Source organism: Episyrphus balteatus, chromosome 3 (assembly GCF_945859705.1).
Source record: "Episyrphus balteatus chromosome 3, idEpiBalt1.1, whole genome shotgun sequence".
In the NCBI taxonomy this organism is placed as follows: Eukaryota; Metazoa; Arthropoda; class Insecta; order Diptera; family Syrphidae; genus Episyrphus; species Episyrphus balteatus.
Window position 1 is genome coordinate 20,375,269 of NC_079136.1, and position 21,004 is coordinate 20,396,272.

Consider the following 21,004-nt stretch of genomic DNA (forward strand, 5'->3'; position numbering starts at 1 on the left):
AAATTAAGGTAAAGAGCTCAAGATCAAACTGGCTTAACTCGAATTAATTAGCTTAACTCGAAGGTGACTCCCATTAAAATCAATTTACTTAGAATTATATTCCAGATAATCGCTATGGAACACCCTATTGTTTGAAAAATACATCATCTATCCTAGAAACTATACACGCAGCCGAGCAAAAGTATAAGGTAAAGGCGCTGCCAAATCTGGTTATTCATAGTTCTTAATCCCATTCTACTATAACTACTAATGATGATTGGAGGCAATGTCTGCTGTCTTGTCCATTTCGTTTCGTTACGAATTCTCTCGTTGTTCATGTTCCTTCTTCCTACTCCTTATTTGTATCTGGAGTCTGTCCATCTGCCTAGTTATTCATTTTGAACTATGGTGTTATCCTGACATGGTTAAGACTATGTCTCGTCGTTTATTATTGGTCTTACCTAAGCCTTTTGCTGAATGTGTTCGTTGGAAGTATAAAGTTTTTGAAATCCAAAACGATGATGATGATTTCAAAATATAGATTTTATGCTTACATTTGCTGTTTTATGCCAAAAACATACAACTCAACTTTGGACTTGTAGACACGAAGTATAGTCGTTAGGGAAATATTCTCTAAAACTACCTTTGCCTCGTCTACGATTTTATATATACGAGAATGATTTCTAATTTAGGAAGTAAAGAAAGGTAAGCGAACCAATTTCTGTTATGGTTTTCAATTTTGATTTGCTCAACAGGATATGTGTGCTGCTGCTGCTATTGTTGTTTGTATTTATGTATGATGTAGGTACCTAACATACATTAGGGGGTTTTTGTTGTGGAACAATTATTTGTGGTTTAAGTTGTCAGTTTAATCGAGTTTTGTATATTTTCTTTTGATGCAAAAATTGAATCATTGATTTTGAATATAAGAATCTTTTGTTGCTTCTGGTTTTTGTAGTGCAGTTAAACAAAAGAAAAAGATAATTGAATATTTTTGTATCAAAGTTAACATAAATTTAAATGAATAAATGTCAAAATAATGAATTTAAGATGGGTATTTCTTAGGTACGCCTTATCTTAATTACTCTGCTCTTCCACTGAGCAGAGAACAGTAGCAATTGCTCTTCAATATGACTGCTCACTGCTCAGACCCCAGAATTATAAAAGTCTGTATAAGGAGCTACAGCCTAAACGGATGGACCGATTAATGTCCAGAGGGGTTTTTGGAATTAATTTTTTTGGACCAAAAATAACGGTACTTGTCATATACCGATTTTAGTAAAATTAAAATATCTCGAAAACGGCTCCAACGATTTTGTTTAAAAAATTCGAATGATAGTTTTAAGCTAAGGTCTATCTTTTAATGAAAAAATTTTTGTTCCATTGTTCATTAACGGTACCTGCCATAGAATCGTTTTTTTTTTTTTTTCAAATCCGATTATCTCCGAAACAGCTTGTTCGACTTCAACGAAACTTTTTGTGAAGAAGTATTTATATATTATAAAACCAAAAATAAAATTTCCAAAAAAAATAATTTTTGGATTTTTAAAAAAATTTTGAAAATTTTTTTTTGAAAAATCAAATTTTCGTAAACGGGACATTGAATTTTTTTTAAATTTTGTTTTGAGATGTTGATTAGTGATTTCTACAAAATGGCATACCAATTTTATTTTTTCCAAAAAATTATTTATAAAAAATTAGTTTTTTAAAAAACGGCTCTAACGATTTTGAAATTTTTTTTTCTAAAAATGCACCTTAATATATTAATCAAAACAATTTGATTTCAGATTTAATTTTATTTTTTTTTTTTAACGAATTTTATTTTTTTTTTTTCCAAATTTCTATATAAAAAGTCTTAAAAATTTAAGCAACTTTAACTCTTAGAGCAAGTTCGTGCGACGCAGTCGTGCATTTTATTTTAAACTGTTTCCAACACACTCGTTTAATAAAATAAATTTCAAAACTTACAACAGTTTAAGTTATTGCAATCATATCTCACCTTTTTGTGTAAAATCAAAAAGTTGTCAAAAACTTTTGTTGTATTCCCAAAGACGATTACACCAAACAAACACACAAAAAAACCATCACACCCTCCGGAACTGGACCGAACTCAAAACTTGTCACTTTCTTTTTTACTTTTTCGATATAAAATTCAATTAACACTTCATAAAGTTGAAGAAACAAAGAAATAATAAAAACCCCTATCTACTAAAAAAAAAAATAAACCCAAACTCATCCTTTTAGTATAACTTAAAAAGTATAAATCGTATCTCGATATCCTTTCCGCCAAGGACAAAAGACCATTCAACCATGTCACTCTCTGTATAATTTCCATCGTAAGTAAATTGACCATTTTCCAAACAAACCAACCCAGCAGGGTATCGTGTAAAAGTTTTTAACCCCAAACTACTCTTCTTCTACTAACTGTTGTTGGGTAGGTGGTACAAAACGTTCTCTTATAATTTTCTCCACTTGTTGTAGAGAAGGATGTGTCGTCTTCTTCATCGTCTTGGTCGTCTTATGCTCTCGACAGGGAGTCTAGTTTTTCTTCGTTTCGTTTTCTTATAAACCCTCCAAGACAAATAACTTTCCTAAGAAGAGTATAGTGAAACTATCTTAAATTGAAATCGCGTTCAAGCTAAATTGAACTATCCTGTAAAAAGCACATGACTTTGAGGAGATGGGTTTACACATGAAAACACTATTGCACTGGAAAGTTTCAATAAAAAATAAAGAAAGAAGAAGAAAAACAGTAAAAGAAAGTCCTTTTTTCTCTTTTCCGTGGCAACTATTTTTAGTCATTTAAAGGAATTTTTCTTGCATTCCCCCTCAAACCCCATCGAACCCTATCATCATTTGCTTGTAGTTTTCTTTTGCAAACAAGGAATATGCAGAGGTTATCCGCACTGTGCTTCTTTTGGTTGCCAACGCCGCAGGTAGCTAGTATATTTTACTCCTTGATACTTACGATATACACGAAGGACGAAAGAGCATTCAACTTTGGAGGATGCCATATCCTCTTTGCTATATAGGGTTGGGTGGTACACCACCTACATACGATTTAGATTGGGATGGGGGTAAATGAGTGTGCGGATGCAACGTGTAAGTACTTGTTGTTGTTGCGCAAATATTGTGACGGAGTCTGAAAGAAGAAGGATTTCTTAGCAAAACATACGGACAACAACAACGACGACGACGGATACGGATGTGGATGAATTGAAATGGATTAAATGGAAGGCGGTTTTTTGCATTTGGAGTACACTACTCTTCTTTTTTTTTTTTCTTCTCTGTGATGGCAATGGGTGCATATATACATGATGGGGTTGAATTTGGTATAATTTTTTTTTTCTACTTCTTCCTTTTTTTTTTGCTGTTGTTGTTGTTTTTTAGAGAAGATTATCCTTTTGGGGTCGTATTTGATGAGCTGTCAGGATGGAAGATTGAAAAGAAATAGAACAAACAAGGAGAGTTTACGTGTGACGAAAATAAAAAAGCAACACAAAAACAAAAAAACTCTGGTGAACGGGACAAGAATTAATTACTTTTGTACAAGTTTTGGTGTTATAAAGTATTTTTTTTCTTTTATTTTTTGTTTGTGTTTATAAAAACATGAAGATTAAATTAATGAGATAAAGAGTTTGTTTGGATGATTGGCAGAAGGAGGTTGAATTAGTTTAAAATGATATTCCCTGTTTTTTTTTTCTAATTTTGAATTTAATGCTATTTAATGCTTGTTCGAAGAAATGTTAATATAGATTCATATCGAATCTTACAAAATGATTTTGAAAAATGGAGCTCACTTGTCACATAATGATGATGACAGAATTTACTTTCTTTTCCAAAAAAAAAAAACACCCTTTCACTCAAAATTATTTTATGAAATCTGTTTTTTCTTGATTTCTATCTCAAATGTAACGTTACTACCAAATTTCATTGAAGCGGCCGGTCCATCAAATTTTTTTAATAAAAAAAAACACCCTTTTAACCAAGATATTTTTATAGACACTAAAATTTTTGCTTCCAATTTCTAAAATGACATAATTGTGTAATTTCAATTGGTATACCATTAATATTTTTTTTCAAAAAGCATATATTTTGTCTGCATATAAAAAAACACCCTTTTACATGAAAAAAAAATGTATTGGCTTATTTTATAATTCTCAATTTTATCTGTTTACGTCAAAACAAAAGGATTCTAACGTTAAATTGGCAATACATTTTTTTAGAGAAATTATTTTGACCTGATTTCTATGTAATTGCATTCTGCATAAAAAAATAATTGAAAAACATGTGTCAGATTATATTCTACAAACGATTTTTCACTGTTTTGCTGACTTACACCCTCTTTCTACTTTTCTATAAACAAAAAACGACCTTCCACAAAAACTCTTTTGATTCTTATTTTTATTGCAAAAATAAGCTTTTTGCAAAGTTTCATGAGGGTAACAATTTAAATTGTACTTAAACCATTTCAAGAGGTTCGAATACTTGATAGTTTTTAAATACCTACCTACATTTGCTTGGAATTTATGCTTTTGTTGTTTCGTTTTTTTTTTTTTTTTTTTTTTTTGAGGAAAGCGATCAATTTTATCTTTCGAACGGCAACTGTTTAAAAAAATGCCATTGTGATCACAATTTAAATGTTCATGCAACACTTGTACTTAGAGACATAGACCCAAGGACATAACGCCCAATTTTTGTTTTTCGGAATTTATGTCCCACTTGAGTGAGACATAACTTCTAATTCGAATTTGGGACTTATTTTCCATCGAATCGTGAGACATGTGCTAAATATTTTTTTTTTCTGATAATGGGAAATAAATCCCAAAATTTTTGAGACGCAATTTTAAACTGTTGATAATAATTGATTATAACTTTTGGAAAAAAAATAATAATGGTTTCTGGGTCTCATATTATTTCCTTGAACTTGAAACGACCGATTTTGTATAATTAGCTAAAACTCGTTTGAGTCGATACAAAAATATTAACTGGGACATAAGACCCAATATTTCTTTTTGAGGTTTATTTCTATCGGGAGGGACATTAATCTCAAATTGATTTGGGTCTTATGTCCCATTTAAGTGGGACCAAAGTCTTAAAATAAAAATACGTGTTATGCTTTTGGCCGTAATATCCATGCGCCAGTCAAATATAAGAAAAAAATATGCACGTGAAACTGAAAATAGTCCAAAATGCACTTGGATATAAAATAAAAGATGGAAGTGCGAGCACTTCAAAAAGACGATATTTGTATAAATATAGTTCATTTAGTCAGCAACTCAGTTCACTAAATTCTTATTTACAGCCTTTAAGTCCAACAAACAATTTATCCCACTTCTGACTAAATTCCTTAAATATTTATAATAACGGAAGCTACTATACCTAAACATTAGCACCCAAAAATGAGTCATGTACTTTTGAACTACATAATGTATGCGTATGTAAAAGTTATGAAAGTCTTTCAAGGAGTCCGAAAAGACCTTAAACAATGACATGTTAACGATAGGAAATAGGCGTGTGTGGCAGACATATCCTTAAGTCATACAAAGGGGAAACAGTATAAATTATATATAATATCTTATATTTATTTTTTTTTTTTTACTGTTTTCAATTTATATATATTTTGGGATAATTTCGACAAAGCAAAAGTTTACCTTCTGGTAATAATTTATTAGAATATATCCTTTTGCATCTTAAGAGCGGCAAACAGACAAAAACAGAGAAACTTTTAGTTGGTGAATGTGTGTTATATCCTTTTTGTGTGTGGATACGAAAATGGCTTTTTCCTTCAATCGGACGACACCAAAAACATCCTTTGAATTATAATTTCTATTACTATATACCTAAAGTTGTCCTTTCCTAGAATCACATCTACATGATTTTGTTTGTATTCTACTTTCAATTATAGCCAAGGACACTCTTGGACACATTATTTGTGCAAATTAAATTCTATTTTAGGGATCATATAAAGTCCAGTAACAAACAACAAACTTTTTCATTTATTAATTTTAAAATAAATCTATTTTTGTTACAAACTTTATGAAGGACACAAAGAAAAAAAAAGGAAGAAGAAGAAAAGAAGATTATAACACTCAAAAAGGAACACTCATACAGTATTGTGATCCTGATGCTCTCATCTTGTCGTCGTCAGTCGTCCCAAACTTAAAGGATATTATATCTCTTTGCACAAATCCCCAAAGTCAAATCCTTTTTGATAGAAATTGAGTGTAAAAATAAGATATACAAACCAACAAACCCAACCCAAATATTTATAGGAATTTATTTGTATGCAATGCAACAAGGATGAGGTTTTTTTTAGTCAAAATGATATTCAAATTTAGAATACAAAGAACTTCAAGTTGTACACACAATATAACTGAAGCAAACACACACAAAAAAAAGGGTTAAAAAGGATTAACCTGAAGCCAAAATGGCGCACAGAAAAAGAAAGTATAAAAAAATAAAACATGAAAATCTCTTGATACAAGCATATCGGACAAATCGCCTTCGTTTAACTATACACCACCATCAGATACTGGCGGAATGCTTTTTGATTCTAAAAGTCAGAATAGAAGGCTAATGGAAGGAGGAAGTGAAGCTAAACTAGCTGCTGCATAGAATCAGGACGACGAAATAGCATACAAAAGGTTCAAAAGTTTAACTTCAAATACAGTTTCAAAAACAAAGCTATGGATTGCCTTCCTTGTTTGTTAGGTTGTTAAAAAGAAGATCTCTATTCAGGGCTGGATCGAACAGTTATGAAAAAAAAATTTGTTCATGTCTGTCCAAATTTCAAAAAATTTTAGAGTTAATTCTGAAAAATCGTCTAAAACGCTCAAATTTTGAGATAGACGTATAAAACTAATTGTAATCGTTTGTCCACCTCGAGTTCTATATACATTAGGGTGGGTCGAAAAAATCGATTGCTAGACACCTCTAGAATATACACACCAAATATAAGCTCTTTATATTAATGGGAAGGTCCTCCGCTTCAAATTTTCCATTTTTGCATCAAGCTTCTACAAAAAAAAATATTTTTTTTATAAATCGACTTTTTTGCAAATTTCTTTGCTTATTCTTGTAGGAAATTGAACGCTCTACAAAAAAGACTTCATACTCTTTTTTCGTTTATCTAACCGTTTAGTTGATATTTGAGGTCCAAAAATCGAGAAAATCTTTAAAAATTCGTTTTTTGTTCTTAATTTTGTAACAAATTGAAAAATTATAATAATCAAACGCGCATGACATATTCTTGTAGGAAACAGATTGCTCCACAAAAAAGGTCTTAATAATTTTTTTCAATAATCTAACCATTCTAGAGATATTCAAGGTCAAAGTTAAAAAAAAATATGAAAACATTTTTTACTTTTCAAAATTTTCTAATTCACTGAAAATTCAATATTTTCAAATTAGCAATATGTTTTCTTGTAGGGACTTAAACGTTCTATAAAAAGTTCCTTGGCAGCAAATTAATTGCTTTAACCGTTAAGAAGATATTCGTATCCAAACCAATGCCCACTGATTTCAATAGTTTTCTTATGACAAGTATGCATTGCGATTTGAATACGATTATCTTCTAAACGGTTAAAGCAATTAATTTGCTGCCAAGGAACTTTTTATAGAACGTTTAAGTCCCTACAAGAAAACAATTTGATAAATATTGAATTTTCAGTGAATTAGAAAATTTTGAAAAGTAAAAAATGTTTTCATATTTTTTTTTTAACTTTGACCTCGAATATCTTTAGAATGGTTAGATTATTGAAAAAAATTATTAAGACCTTTTTTGTGGAACAATCTGTTTCCTACAAGAATATGTCATGCGCGTTTGATTATTATAATTTTTCAATTTGTTACAAAATTAAGAACAAAAAACGAATTTTTAAAGATTTTCTCGATTTTTGGACCTCAAATATCTACTAAACGGTTAGATAATTCAAAAAATAGCCCAGGGCAATTAGTAATTTAAATCGCATTTTTCGCGGGACAAAATTTTTTTCATGGAATGTGTTCGGGTGGTTGTCCTTATCATAAAAGTCAATTTGTTGGGAAAATTGGAGGTTGGGAACAGCCGCCATCTTGGAAAAGAGATTGGTATCGTTTTTATTGAATAGCTCCATTGTTATTCATTTTAACAAAAAATGACAAAGGTAAGACTTATCAACAATAAAATTATCTAAAAAATGATATACAAAACAATTCCGTGAGTTGATTAAATAAAATTTTACAGTTGGTCAAAGTGCGGGTTTGTATCGCAAGGTTGGAACAAAATGACATTTGTTCATATATCTGACGAACTTTTGATTTGTTTGGATAATTCTTCAAGAATGAATTATAGTACTTATAATTACCTATAAAATGAGCCCACAATCGTTATTGTAACCATCGTATTGTAGAAGTAATCCAACTCCGAAACTCTCCATGTACTAGTCAAAAGTGAGAAAAAAGCTAGTTTTTTGCTAGTAGGCCGAGAAAATTTTGGGAGAAGAGGTTTAACCAGAATACAAGTACGCAGTTTTGCAGCCATACACGTGTTAATGTCGATTTCAAAGGTCTGACAACTCTAATTTTGTGCTTTATACGGTTTTTGGGGGGTTAAATAACGTAAGTTTTCCAATTAACGTGAATAGGCTAAATTTATAGTATTTGAAATTATAAATACACAAGCTGATGCTCTATTATTTTTCCTAAATCTGGACACCTCAATCTTTGCTATGGGGTTAATAGAACTCACGATATAAGCTTTTTTAACTAACCATATCAGGCTTTTCAATTCAAATAAACAAACAAAAATCGAAACAAAAAAGCCTCTAAAACATAATCGTATAAACGGCTTATATGTTGAGTTCTATTGGTCACATCCTCAAGATTGAAGTGTCTAGATTTAGGAAAAATAATAGAGCATCAGCTTGTGTATTTATAATTTCAAATAGTATAAATTTAGCCCATTCACGTTAATTGAAAAACTTACGTTATTTAACCCCCCAAACACCGTATAAAGCACAAAATTAGAGTTGTCAGACCTTTGAAATCGACTTTAACACGTGTATGGCTGCAAAACTGCGTACTTGTATTCTGGTTAAACCTCTTCTCCCAAAATTTTCTCGGCCTACTAGCAAAAAACTAGCTTTTTTCTCACTTTTGACTAGTATATGGAGAGTTTCGGAGTTGGATTACTTCTACAATACGATGGTTACAATAACGATTGTGGGCTCATTTTATAGGTAATTATAAGTACTATAATTCATTCTTGAAGAATTATCCAAACAAATCAAAAGTTCGTCAGATATATGAACAAATGTCATTTTGTCCAAACCTTGTGATACAAACCCGCACTTTGACCAACTGTAAAATTTTATTTAATCAACTCACGGAATTGTTTTGTATATCATTTTTTAGATAATTTTATTGTTGATAAGTCTTACCTTTGTCATTTTTTGTTAAAATGAATAACAATGGAGCTATTCAATAAAAACGATACCAATCTCTTTTCCAAGATGGCGGCTGTTCCCAACCTCCAATTTTCCCAACAAATTGACTTTTATGATAAGGACAACCACCCGAACACATTCCATGAAAAAAATTTTGTCCCGCGAAAAATGCGATTTCATGCCCATATTTTGACTAATTTCCCTGAGCTAAAAGTGTTTTTACTTTTTTTGTAGAGCGTTCAATTTTCTACAAGAATATGTAAAAAAATTAGCTAAAAAGTCAATTAATAAAAAAATCATTTTTTTTTTGGTAGAAGTTTGATGTAAAAATGGAAAATTGAAAAGCGGAGGACCTTCCCATTAAGATAAAGAGCTCATATTTGGTGAGTATATTCTAGAGGTGTCTAGCAATCGAGTTTTCGAAGTACCAAATCAAAAAAACGTATTTCCATTTTTTTTACCCACCCTAATATACATACCAAATATAATGGTTTTTCCACCTTTCGTGTAGAAGCAATTCAAATAACAAATTTTGCACTGAAAAATTGAAATTCCTCTAAAATCCCCAAAAATTACTGTCATACAAAATATAATTTTTTCTAAAATCCCCAAAAAATATTTGTTTTTTAAAAATTCAAACGGCCATCGTTTGTATATTTCGAAAAATGGATTCATACCAAAAATCTTCGTTTGTCTACCCTACATTTAGGAGATATTCAAAAAACAAATTTTCAAAAATCCCCAAAAAAAAAAATACGCATACACCACAAATGCAAAAAACACCACCTGCAAATTTCAAAATCCCCAATAATTACTTTTTTTTCAAAAATTCAAATTTCTGTCGTGTCTACCTCGATTTCTTAACGTATACCAAAAATCGTCATAATACAGTAAAATAAGGAGAAAAAAGGGGTAAATCTCGGAATGAATGTTAGTAGAATTTTTTTTTGCTCAATATCTTCCTTTTGCCATTCTATAACATATCTCAAAAGTCTAGAAAAATCGCATGTCCGCTTGTCGCGATTTCAAGGTCAAATCGCGAAATGGAGATTTTCAAAATTAGCAAAAATAGGCTATGGTATTATATACACATATGATACATGATTTCAAGGTATTTTTTAACGTTGATTCCAAAAAATCTAAAATCAAGACAATCTGACGTCTCTGGAAAAAGTTATACCTGTTTTTCATCTGTCAACTCATATTATTATAACAGTTGCAAACTTACTGCCGAAAAACCCTTTAAAGTTATGGTAGATGAACCAAATTTTGCATGAAGATTTTAGAATCCATCATTATTAAAAATCAAAACAATCCATTACAAAAAATATATATACCTACGAAATAATGGCATTTTTTTGATGGAGGGGCAAATTTTAGGATATGCACTAAAGAAGATTCTTGTTCATCTTAGGAATAAGTGCTAATAGGCTATTTTTTTCATTTCAATCTTTGTTTGGATGTTCTTTAGCTACCCTCAAAAATCTAAAAAAATCTCATGTCCGCAAGTCCTAATTTTCTTGGTTTGAAAATAAGGTGCAGATTTTAAAAAAATTGAAAAACTACACTTCAGATATTTGTGTCAGATCAACATGAATAAAGTGCATTACTTTTCAGGGATGGTCAGGTTGACTTGTTTGTGAGTTTTGTTGGAATTAGTGTTAAAAAATACCTTTAAATCATGTCGCTTATGTTGGTATACATATAAAAATTTAAACTTTTCTTATTAATTTTTTAAAATCTGCACCTTATTTTCAAACCAAGAAAATTAGGACTTGCGGACATGAGATTTTTTTAGATTTTTGAGGGTAGTTAAAGAACATCCAAACAAAGATTAAAATGAAAAAATTAGCCTATTAGCACTTATTCCTAAGATGAACAAGAATCTTCTTTAGTGCATATCCTAAAATTTGCCCCTCCATCAAAAAAATGCCATTATTTCGTAGTTATATATATTTTTTGTAATGGATTGTTTTGATTTTTAATAATGATGGATTCTAAAATCTTCATGCAAAATTTGGTTCATCTACCATAACTTTTAAGGGTTTTTCGGCAGTAAGTTTGCAACTGTTATAATAATATGAGTTGACAGATGAAAAACAGGTATAACTTTTTCCAGAGACGTCAGATTGTCTTGATTTTAGATTTTTTGGAATCAACATTAAAAAATACCTTGAAATCATGTATCATATGTGTATATAATACCATAGCCTATTTTTGCTAATTTTGAAAATCTCCATTTCGCGATTTGACCTTGAAATCGCGACAAGCGGACATGAGATTTTTCTAGACTTTTGAGATATGTTATAGAATGGCAAAAGGAAGATATTGAGCAAAAAAAAATTCTACTAACATTCATTCCGAGGTTAAACCCTTATTTGACTGGATTACATCTGTCCAAGGTTAACCCTTTATAATGAACCAAATATAAAGAAATAACGAAAATTCAACAAGAAAAATAAGCGACAGTATTACGGCAAATATTTGAACTAGCGACAAATAAACTATGAACAAGTTTAAGACCAATTATTTTGTAAGTAGTTTTTGGAAAGTTCACTATGGATTATTCACTTACTCGTCTTTAACGTAGTTAAATTGTTCTCAAGTTTAAATGAAAAATTTGCGACAAAATAGGTGACAGAAGTTATTGCTGATAAATATCGATAATTTATCAACCATATAGTCACATTATAGTATTTCATTTTACGGCAGGTTTGTTTGCTCAGTCACTTTTTGATAAGAAATGGATTTGGATTTTTTACGTACTTCATTCGAACGAATGTAAAAGAAATTGTGTAGGTAGGTCCTTTGCGACAATTTTACGAAAAAACCGAATTCCCACAGCTGAATAGCGACAATTTTTCGACAAATTTACCATAGATTATTTTTGTCAGTCTAATCGAATAAAACACGTGTTCCATTTACATGATGCAGTTATCGAAAAACTTCCGACAAAGTGAGAGAAATTATTAAAATTTTTTAGCGACATTTAAGCGACAAATAAGTCGTTTTTCAGATGCCAAGCTATGGAAGCTGCGTTTCTCTTCATTTTCACATTCAAACTTCAAAGTCAATCAAATATTAAGCCTTCCGTCCTTTAACAATCAAAATCCACCCCTGACATCCATTAAATTGGTTGTGTTTCTTCCACAAACAGATTTTAAGAGTAAATCTAACGCGAACGCGTTATAGTGGCAACTTTTGCTAAAACTGTTTTTCCTGTCAGCTAAACAGAGCGCGTCAAAAAGGAAGCCATTTTTGTGTGTGTGTGTGTGTGTGTGAAGGATGAAAAGTGGAGATCTATAGAGTGTTTTGGTGGGGCCTTGAGTATAAAATTGTGAGGAAAGAGAATTTCGGGTGGAAATTTCTAAAAGCGGTTTTAGTGCAGATTATTTGCAGACAATTTTTTTTCTTGTTTTTATTTTTGTTTTGCCTGCCAAAGACTTTTTTATCCTCAATTTCTTGCTGTTATTGTGTTGAGCTTTTGCTTCCTTGTACTCCCTTACTCCCTTTTTACTAAAGGATCAAAGTAGCTGAAAGAGGATTTTGTATTCCCATGAATGAAAAAAAAAAAGTATTGTAGAATAAAAAGGATATAATGTTCGCACAGGATACTTGGTTAGAGGTGATAGCTGGATTTTCTAGACCTCTCACCACTTCGTTTCGTTTCCCATAATAAAAAAGGACTACAATTGTACAACTTTTCTTTTAATAGAGAAATGTATAGAGAAAAGTATGACTGAAGAGAGAGAAAGGAAGAAAAGTTGCGCTAATAGGATGCGTTGGCGTCTGCCTCAAATCGAGGGCATTGTTTAGTACTTGCATCATCATCATCATCATCCTCGTCATCATTCATTGTTATTTGTTGTTGTTCTTGTAGTTATCCTTAAAAAAGTACCAGAAGCAGCAAACTATAATCTAGAAAACGACAACAATGGGGCTAACAAAAATTCTATATACGAACATTCAATCCTGGGATTTTATTTCTCGTGTGTGTGTATGTATTTGTATCCTTCCTGTTGGTATAGTTCCTTCTGCTCCTTTTCTCAGTTTTCGTCCTGTTTTTTTTTTTGTATTGCACATATACAAAACAAGGATGCATTTGTGCGCAATTGCATGCAAAATGTCCCCATTATCCTTTTTTGCATTTTTTTTTTAAGCTCCCGTAAATCATGGGTGTATAATGGGAAACAGGAAGAAAATCCATAACAAGGATAAACGTCGACAACAAAACGACGACAACCGTCAGGAGGATGTATATTCTCGTATTGTGAATGACTTTTTTGCTGTCTGCTACAAAAAAAAATTAAGGGGATGATGTCAGTGGGGAATTGCGTTAAGGAGCTATGGAGCCCAAAGCTGGGAACAAAAAAAAAAAAAAAAATCTAGAACGGAAAAAAGTCTTGGAAAGGATTTTGGCGATTTTAAGATTTTCGAAGGATATCAAATATTTTTTTATTTTTTATTTTTTGTAAGGCGGCTGGAATATCCTTTTCTTTTCAATTTTTTTTTTTCAGGCAGGATTCGATATAATTTTTTTCTTCTAACGTGTCTAAGATATATTCTCAATCCTTGGTTTAAAAAAAATGAAAAGAATGAAAGGAAGAAAAATTAAGGACTTACCTTTTAATCCTGGTTGCTCAGACTGCTGCTGCTGTTGTTGTTGGTGCTGCTGGTGCTGGAGTTGTTGTTGTTGTTGCTGATGTGACTGGTGCTGCTGTTGCTGGTGATTGTGAATCTGACTATCATTTTGCAACTGCTGGTGTTGTTGTTGCTGCTCCTGTAGAAGATCCAACTCCTGCTGATGGTGATGGTGTTGTTGCTGTTCATGTTGTTGTTGTTGTTGTTGCTGATGATGTGGTGATTCTAGGAATCGCCTCTGATGCAGACATACTAACGAACGTGCAGGTAATCCATTTTCTAGAGGTACTTTCAATGGTATATTAGGAACCTGCAAGAGAAAGAGAGAGGGAAAGAAAAAAAAAATACAAAAATTAAAGAAAATTGGAAAATTTGCAATGAAAAGGCTGAGCACGAGATTCAAAATGGAGGAAGGAGCTTTTATCCTTTTTCGGTTTAAATTAGTTCAAGGAATTTTGTATAGATATAAATGGCATAAAAGGAAAAAAAGACGGAAAATTTTACTTCATCAGAAAAACACGGAGGCGAATTTATCTATTCTCATGAAAATCGACAAAAAAAAACCTATGAAACACGACTATTGTAGTCGTAAAGCTTATAAGGATATACGATAGTGTAGTAGATTCGTGGTGATAAAAGGAGTGGGAGTTGGAGACTTGAAGGTAATAAACTGCGGTGGTGTTGGCAATAGAAATGGAGTGCTTTACAAAGAATAATGGATGATTCTTTTACATTTTTTTTTTTTGTCAATATAAAGGAAGGACTCTCTTGTATAAGAAAAAAAGGATTTCTTAACAATTTTGATTAAGAAACCACAAGAGACAATTTTGAAAAGAATGTTTTAGCTCTCGTTGAAAAGACGACTATTGTTAGTTAGTTATTAGATGAAAATGTTGGCAGGAGAATGGAGAAGATATTTCTTTGAAAATGGGCAGACACATCATAAATTTAAACCAAGGACAACGATGAATGAACATATTAAAATTATATTCGGTAGCAATTTTTTTTGTTTAAAATAGAAGGTATTGGATAGTTTTTTTTTTTTTTGTGTAACGAGTTGATGAAAAAGGTAGGTGCTGAGGAAATATCAATTTTTCTTTTATATCGACTAAGTAACGAGGTTCAAGGAGTACAGATATACATAGAAGATTTACGTGGGTTGAGGTAAATCATAAATCAACTACCGTCTACTAGGTTCGTTTTTTGAAATCAATAACTGTGAGCTTTGAGTGCTTTATACACCCTTACGAATATTGGTTTCTTTGAAAAGGTCGTGTTAGGTCGTTAGGAACTTATTCTACTTAGAGTTTTTTCTGCTTAATCAAGGAGTCACTTTATACGACTTTATGAATGTTAAGCCCTATTAGAAGTTTTTTACCAGTCACTAAAGTAATATTAATGAATTTTTCCACAAAGTTTGAGTATTCTGTTCGAAAAATTAAAATTGTTTCTACATTTTTGTACACTATTGAACTTAAGACCCCTTAGTTAAGAAAATGTTGTCGAAATTTTACCGAAACTTCTGTGTAAGGATGAGGTAAAAATATATGCATTTCAAGATGAAATTCAATCCACGTAAGATGGCTGAAATTTAAAAAAAATTAGAAAGTTTTTACGAGGTCTTTTGAATAATGCATAGCCTTGGTATTCATTACTTTCAGCCTAAATTGACATCAAATATTATTTTTCGATACTTTTGGTCGACTGTTTAGGGTTCAAGCACCAATTACTATCTGTCGAAGTTACCTTAGAAGCAAAAAAAAAAATAAGAAAAAAACGAGGAATTATTTTGAAAAAGCTTGGTTTAAGAAAACTTGAGGTTTAAAAGCTGAAAAACTGTAATTTAGAGAGTGAGCAGCACACTTGGCACACAATTTTTTCGTCGGTCGGTGGGCAAAGCACTTACTCAACAGCAGCAATTCTATGTATATTGGTTTTTGATCATATATATTTAACTTTTGATAATTTATAATTGGGCTTGATGATCGATATGAAAAAATGCAATCAATTAAAAAACTAATTCATTCTTTTTCCCAACGTTTCTCCGGTTTTTTCCGGCTTCATCAGGGGGTTTGGATTTATTAGTTCTTAAAGAAACAATTAACAATGAAATGTTTGATGAATGAAAAACTAATAATAATTTGTACATTTAAATAATTTAAACAATTTGATTACTATTGCACTTACTTTTGTTGTTAATAAATTACATTGAAGAACAATTTATATAAAATAAAATTAAAAATAAACTTTTAAAACTTTACAGAAAATAAAACACTTCTTATTGGCAAATGCAAACTTAAAGAATATAAATTAAGATTTGGTTATGATATGGCAACACTGTAGACAGCGCTTATGTCATCAATGTCCTCTTTGTGGTTCATCGTTACACTCATTTTTTGTTGGATACGAAGACTTTCTAGGGTGAACCTTGTGTTCATTCTTCTCTCTCTATCTAATATTTTGACGTTTTCAAAATCTGCATTGTGTTGATGATCTAGCATATGTTGTGAGACAGCTACAGCAATCTCACAACATATGCTAGATCATCAACACAATGCAGATTTTGAAAACGTCAAAATATTAGATAGAGAGAGAAGAATGAACACAAGGTTCACCCTAGAAAGTCTTCGTATCCAACAAAAAATGAGTGTAACGATGAACCACAAAGAGGACATTGATGACATAAGCGCTGTCTACAGTGTTGCCATATCATAACCAAATCTTAATTTATATTCTTTAAGTTTGCATTTGCCAATAAGAAGTGTTTTATTTTCTGTAAAGTTTTAAAAGTTTATTTTTAATTTTATTTTATATAAATTGTTCTTCAATGTAATTTATTAACAACAAAAGTAAGTGCAATAGTAATCAAATTGTTTAAATTATTTAAATGTACAAATTATTATTAGTTTTTCATTCATCAAACATTTCATTGTTAATTGTTTCTTTAAGAACTAATAAATCCAAACCCCCTGATGAAGCCGGAAAAAACCAGAGAAACGTTGGGAAAAAGAATGAATTAGTTTTTTAATTGATTGCATTTTTTCATATCGATCATCAAGCCCAATTATAAATTATCAGCAGCAATTCTTTTTTCAACTTTTATTACTGGTGTGCCTCAAAAGAAGAGGATGGGAAAAAATAATGTGTAACCAAAGAGGTCAATGGTTTTAAGACCTGGGGCCTGTTTCACAGCAAACTACATTAGTTAGGTACATCAGCAATATCAACTACTTCTTTAGGACTTATCGAAACAGGTTTTAAACATTTTCACTTTTTTTCGAAATTCAATCGGATTCAACAACTACTGATTTTTGAGGTTACTGATGAAGTTGATGTAGCAAATCCTAAAACAGGTCACTCGTAGGGTGACCTTACATTTCCCGAAAGAGTCGGAGATACTGTCAACAATTTTTGACTTTTTAAAATTTTCCAGAAAGATTTATATCTAATTTTATAGATTTGAGTTCAGTAAGCTCAAAAATAATATTGTTTTCTTTCTAGCAGCTCTATTTTTTGAAATATTTATATTTTTCAGTTTTCCTTATTTTTAGCGTTTATTAGAATTTTCCAGAAAAATTTATATTAAACTGAATTTATTAAGAGTGAACCTAAAAATCACATTCATTTATTTCTAGGAGCTCTATTTTTTGAAATATTTAAGTTTTCCACATTTTGGGGGTAATTTCGTACTAATTTTAAAGTTATGCTTAATTTAACTGTTTGTTAACATTTTCCAGAAAATTTTTTGTCAAACCTAATGCATTTGGGTTCACTTAGCCTAAAAATAACTTTGGTTGCTTTCTAGAAGCTCTAGTTTTTTTAGATATTTTCATTTTTCACATTTTGGGGGTGATTTCATACTATTTTTTAAGATTTAATTATTACTAGCGTTTTTAAAGTTTTGCTGGAAAAATTTATTTTGAATGTATTGTATTTCGGTTCCGTAAGTTAAATAAAAATACAAAAAAAAAAATTAAATAAAAGAAAATTTAACAAAAAAAAATTGTATGAATTTCTATGGGCCTGTTGTACATATATTTAATCCGTGGTTCAGCAACTTTTATCTTCTGAAATCGGTGGTAAGGTTCCGGTTTAGCGCTGGTGCAAGGTCCACATATGTAAAAATAGCCACATCCATGCTTGAACCGAAGTTGACCCGCAGCTAATCCGCCGAAATCGGTGGGTTAAATTCCTGATCCGAGGCTGAACCACGTTTGTACAACTGGCCCTATGCCTTTTCATGTATGAATAATTTAAGAACCAGAGCTGCTAGGAAAAAACTAAAGTTGTTTTCGGAATCAGCACCCTAAATTTAGTAAGAAATGATAAACAACAGTCTGGAACATTTTTGTGTGTTGGACAGTGTTATTAAAGGTTCTTTAAAAACCCGTTTGACCATATTCATGTACGATCGGGTGTTTGAGAGTTTTGTGTTTTTCCCAAGTTTTATACATGAAAATTTTTTGGTGAATCTCGAAATCTTAATGTCTACAGCTCATCATTTTATTGGAAACAAAGTTTCCAGTTCGTTTCCTGCTGGCGGATTTTTCTTTAAAATTATATTTTCTTCCGATATCGATATCGCGTCGTTCATTTGAAAGATGGCTTCCAATTCATTCTCAAAGTGAACATAGAACAAAGTTTTGATAAAATTCTTTAAAAAAATTATTGCTTTATCTAAAATGTTTTTAAACTATCAAACGAGTTCTTGATAATCTTGTTCGAAGCCCTTCTTGAATTAAGTAATCGGAACGTTTTCAAGAAATTGTGGTGCTTTTGTGTATGCGACGAGCTTACAACTCCTGATTACCTTCGAGGTCACGATTGAGCCGAACTTTCAGACACAACTAAAATCGGGACAGAGTTTTTTTTAACTACAGTAAACTTTTGGTCCCCTACAATCGAGTAGTTTGTTTCGATTGTAATTTTTTAAATTAAGTACGTACAGTACAGCAAGCAACCACGGATCGTTTGAACGCGAGACTACTCGAAGTGTCTTGCAAATTTGTTGATGCAGAAATGTTCCTTGAAGTCTAAATAGTAAAAAATCTTCTATCGAGCTATTCGTTTTATGCGAGCTTAATTAGTTATGAAAAAACGTACTTTCACTCACGTTTTTGTTAATAACTCTGTTAATAATAATCGTTGAAACTCAAATAATGGCTCTATTTTTAGAAGAAATATGACTCTTTTTAACTGCGTTTCAATCAAATTGGTGTCATTTTTAGATCTTCAGATATTCGAATCTAAGTCCGTTCATTTTTTCTGCCCTATTCGATTTAACTAATCAAAAAGTTTTTTTTATAGAAATCAAGTTATACTTTTCGTATACTGAACTCGAATCCGAAGTCAAAAAAATTAAATCACATCAAGTTTTTGAGATATTACCGTTAGAAAATCAAAAATACCCTTTTTTAACAGTTTTTGAGGTTATGTCCTTTTGAGTGATAGTTTTTTAAAATTACATTTGTAGCGGTTTCTTCTTTTAAAATCCGTTTAAATCTTTTTAATATAACTTTTCCTTTCTGAAAAATCCTAAGTTGAATTCAACATGTTTGGTGCATATTCTCTATGCAACAAATCTTATGTTCGTTTGGCGTTTCATGGCAAATCTTAAAAAGTTCTTCGCTTTCAAATTTTGACATAATATTCTATCTGCATTCCTTTTGTTAAGTTTAAAGGTAAGAAAATTTTTGAGATTTTGATTGTTGTTGTTTTTTTAAATGTGGGAGTTACGAGTAGTAACAGTCCGTAGTTGGTACTTTGTTCATTATGAAGTATGAACAAGCTACTTTATAGATTTTGAGGTTTTTTACTATCAAATGTTCGGATAGAATAGGATATTTAGTTGGTATAATTTTTGAACATTTTGAGGTTTTCAACGAGAAAAAAATCATCGTTCAATTAGGAATGAATATAAGAAGACAAGGTAAATTTTTTTTAGTTAAGAGGAATGCTGCTGTTTTGATATAAAGTATTTTGAAGGAAAAAAAAAAACTAAAATACACAACTTTCTTGTCAAACACACTGTTTTCTAAGTACTATCATTATATTCAACCACTAGTTTATTTAAAACTCTGTTGAATTTTTTCATATCTATATGAATATCTCTCTACTACCGACTACCACAGACTTTACCAGCTCAACTTAATAGTTGCTAAAAAAAAAAAAAAAAAGTGATAAATAAAAATCACTTGCTTGTTTGCTTAGCGCGCTGGCCAAAAGCAAGTTTGCTCTGTAAACCATCATCTGTCCTTGTCAAGGACCCCCTCCCAGTTCTCCTATCGCTTTTTCTAAATCGCCTTTTGCACACTAAAATAATCGTTAGCAAAAAAACTAAAAAAAAAAACGGGGTAAATATCTACGTCATGTAGCTAAATCCTCGTGATAAGGTTGGCAATTTAAATAATTAGAAACAGCAAAAATATATATCTGTACAAGCATCCGTGCGTTGTCGCTGAGGCTCGCAGTCTAGAAAAAAAAAAAACAGCGCTAAGAGGCAGCGTGCTCCTTGAAGCACATTTAAGTGCGCGAAAATCGGACTCCCGACAAGGCAAAGTGTTGGGCCAAGTGACTGCAAGCAAGTGGTTTGGTGTTGTGTTCGCGTAGTTTTTGTATCCAGCAGCACTCGACAGAACGTGTAATTATTGCATAAAACGTTGTATCTAAGAATTATTAGCCTCGTATCCGAATTCGTCCGGCTACGGAGCACCAGGATTGTATAAAATGTGCACAGTGCAGTACACCAACCAAACCAAACAGACAGAAACTTGTTATAAAAGTGTGATGTGATGTTTGGGGTGCCTTAGCCTGTGCTCTGTGCAGTGGGTAGGTGGACTCATTTGCTTTAATAATACCTGCGAAGGCTGTCTTGTAAATTTTAGATTTATATCCTGCGCTAATACTCCTTTGTTGTTTATTTTTTCTTGTTTCGCTGTGTGTTGCATAGATATTTC

General features: G+C 31.4%; 1 protein-coding gene across 9 annotated transcripts in view; it reads right to left on the minus strand.

The window, feature by feature from the left end:
- The window catches only part of LOC129917094 (alpha-protein kinase 1), a 303,161-nt gene that overhangs the window by 104,689 nt on the left and 177,468 nt on the right, over nucleotides 1–21,004 (minus strand). For all 9 annotated transcript variants that reach the window (XM_055997430.1, XM_055997432.1, XM_055997431.1 and 6 more), the window contains exon 4: nucleotides 14,031–14,358. In XM_055997430.1, the coding sequence (XP_055853405.1) occupies nucleotides 14,031–14,358 (328 nt within the window). The remainder of the gene's footprint in view (nucleotides 1–14,030; nucleotides 14,359–21,004) is intronic.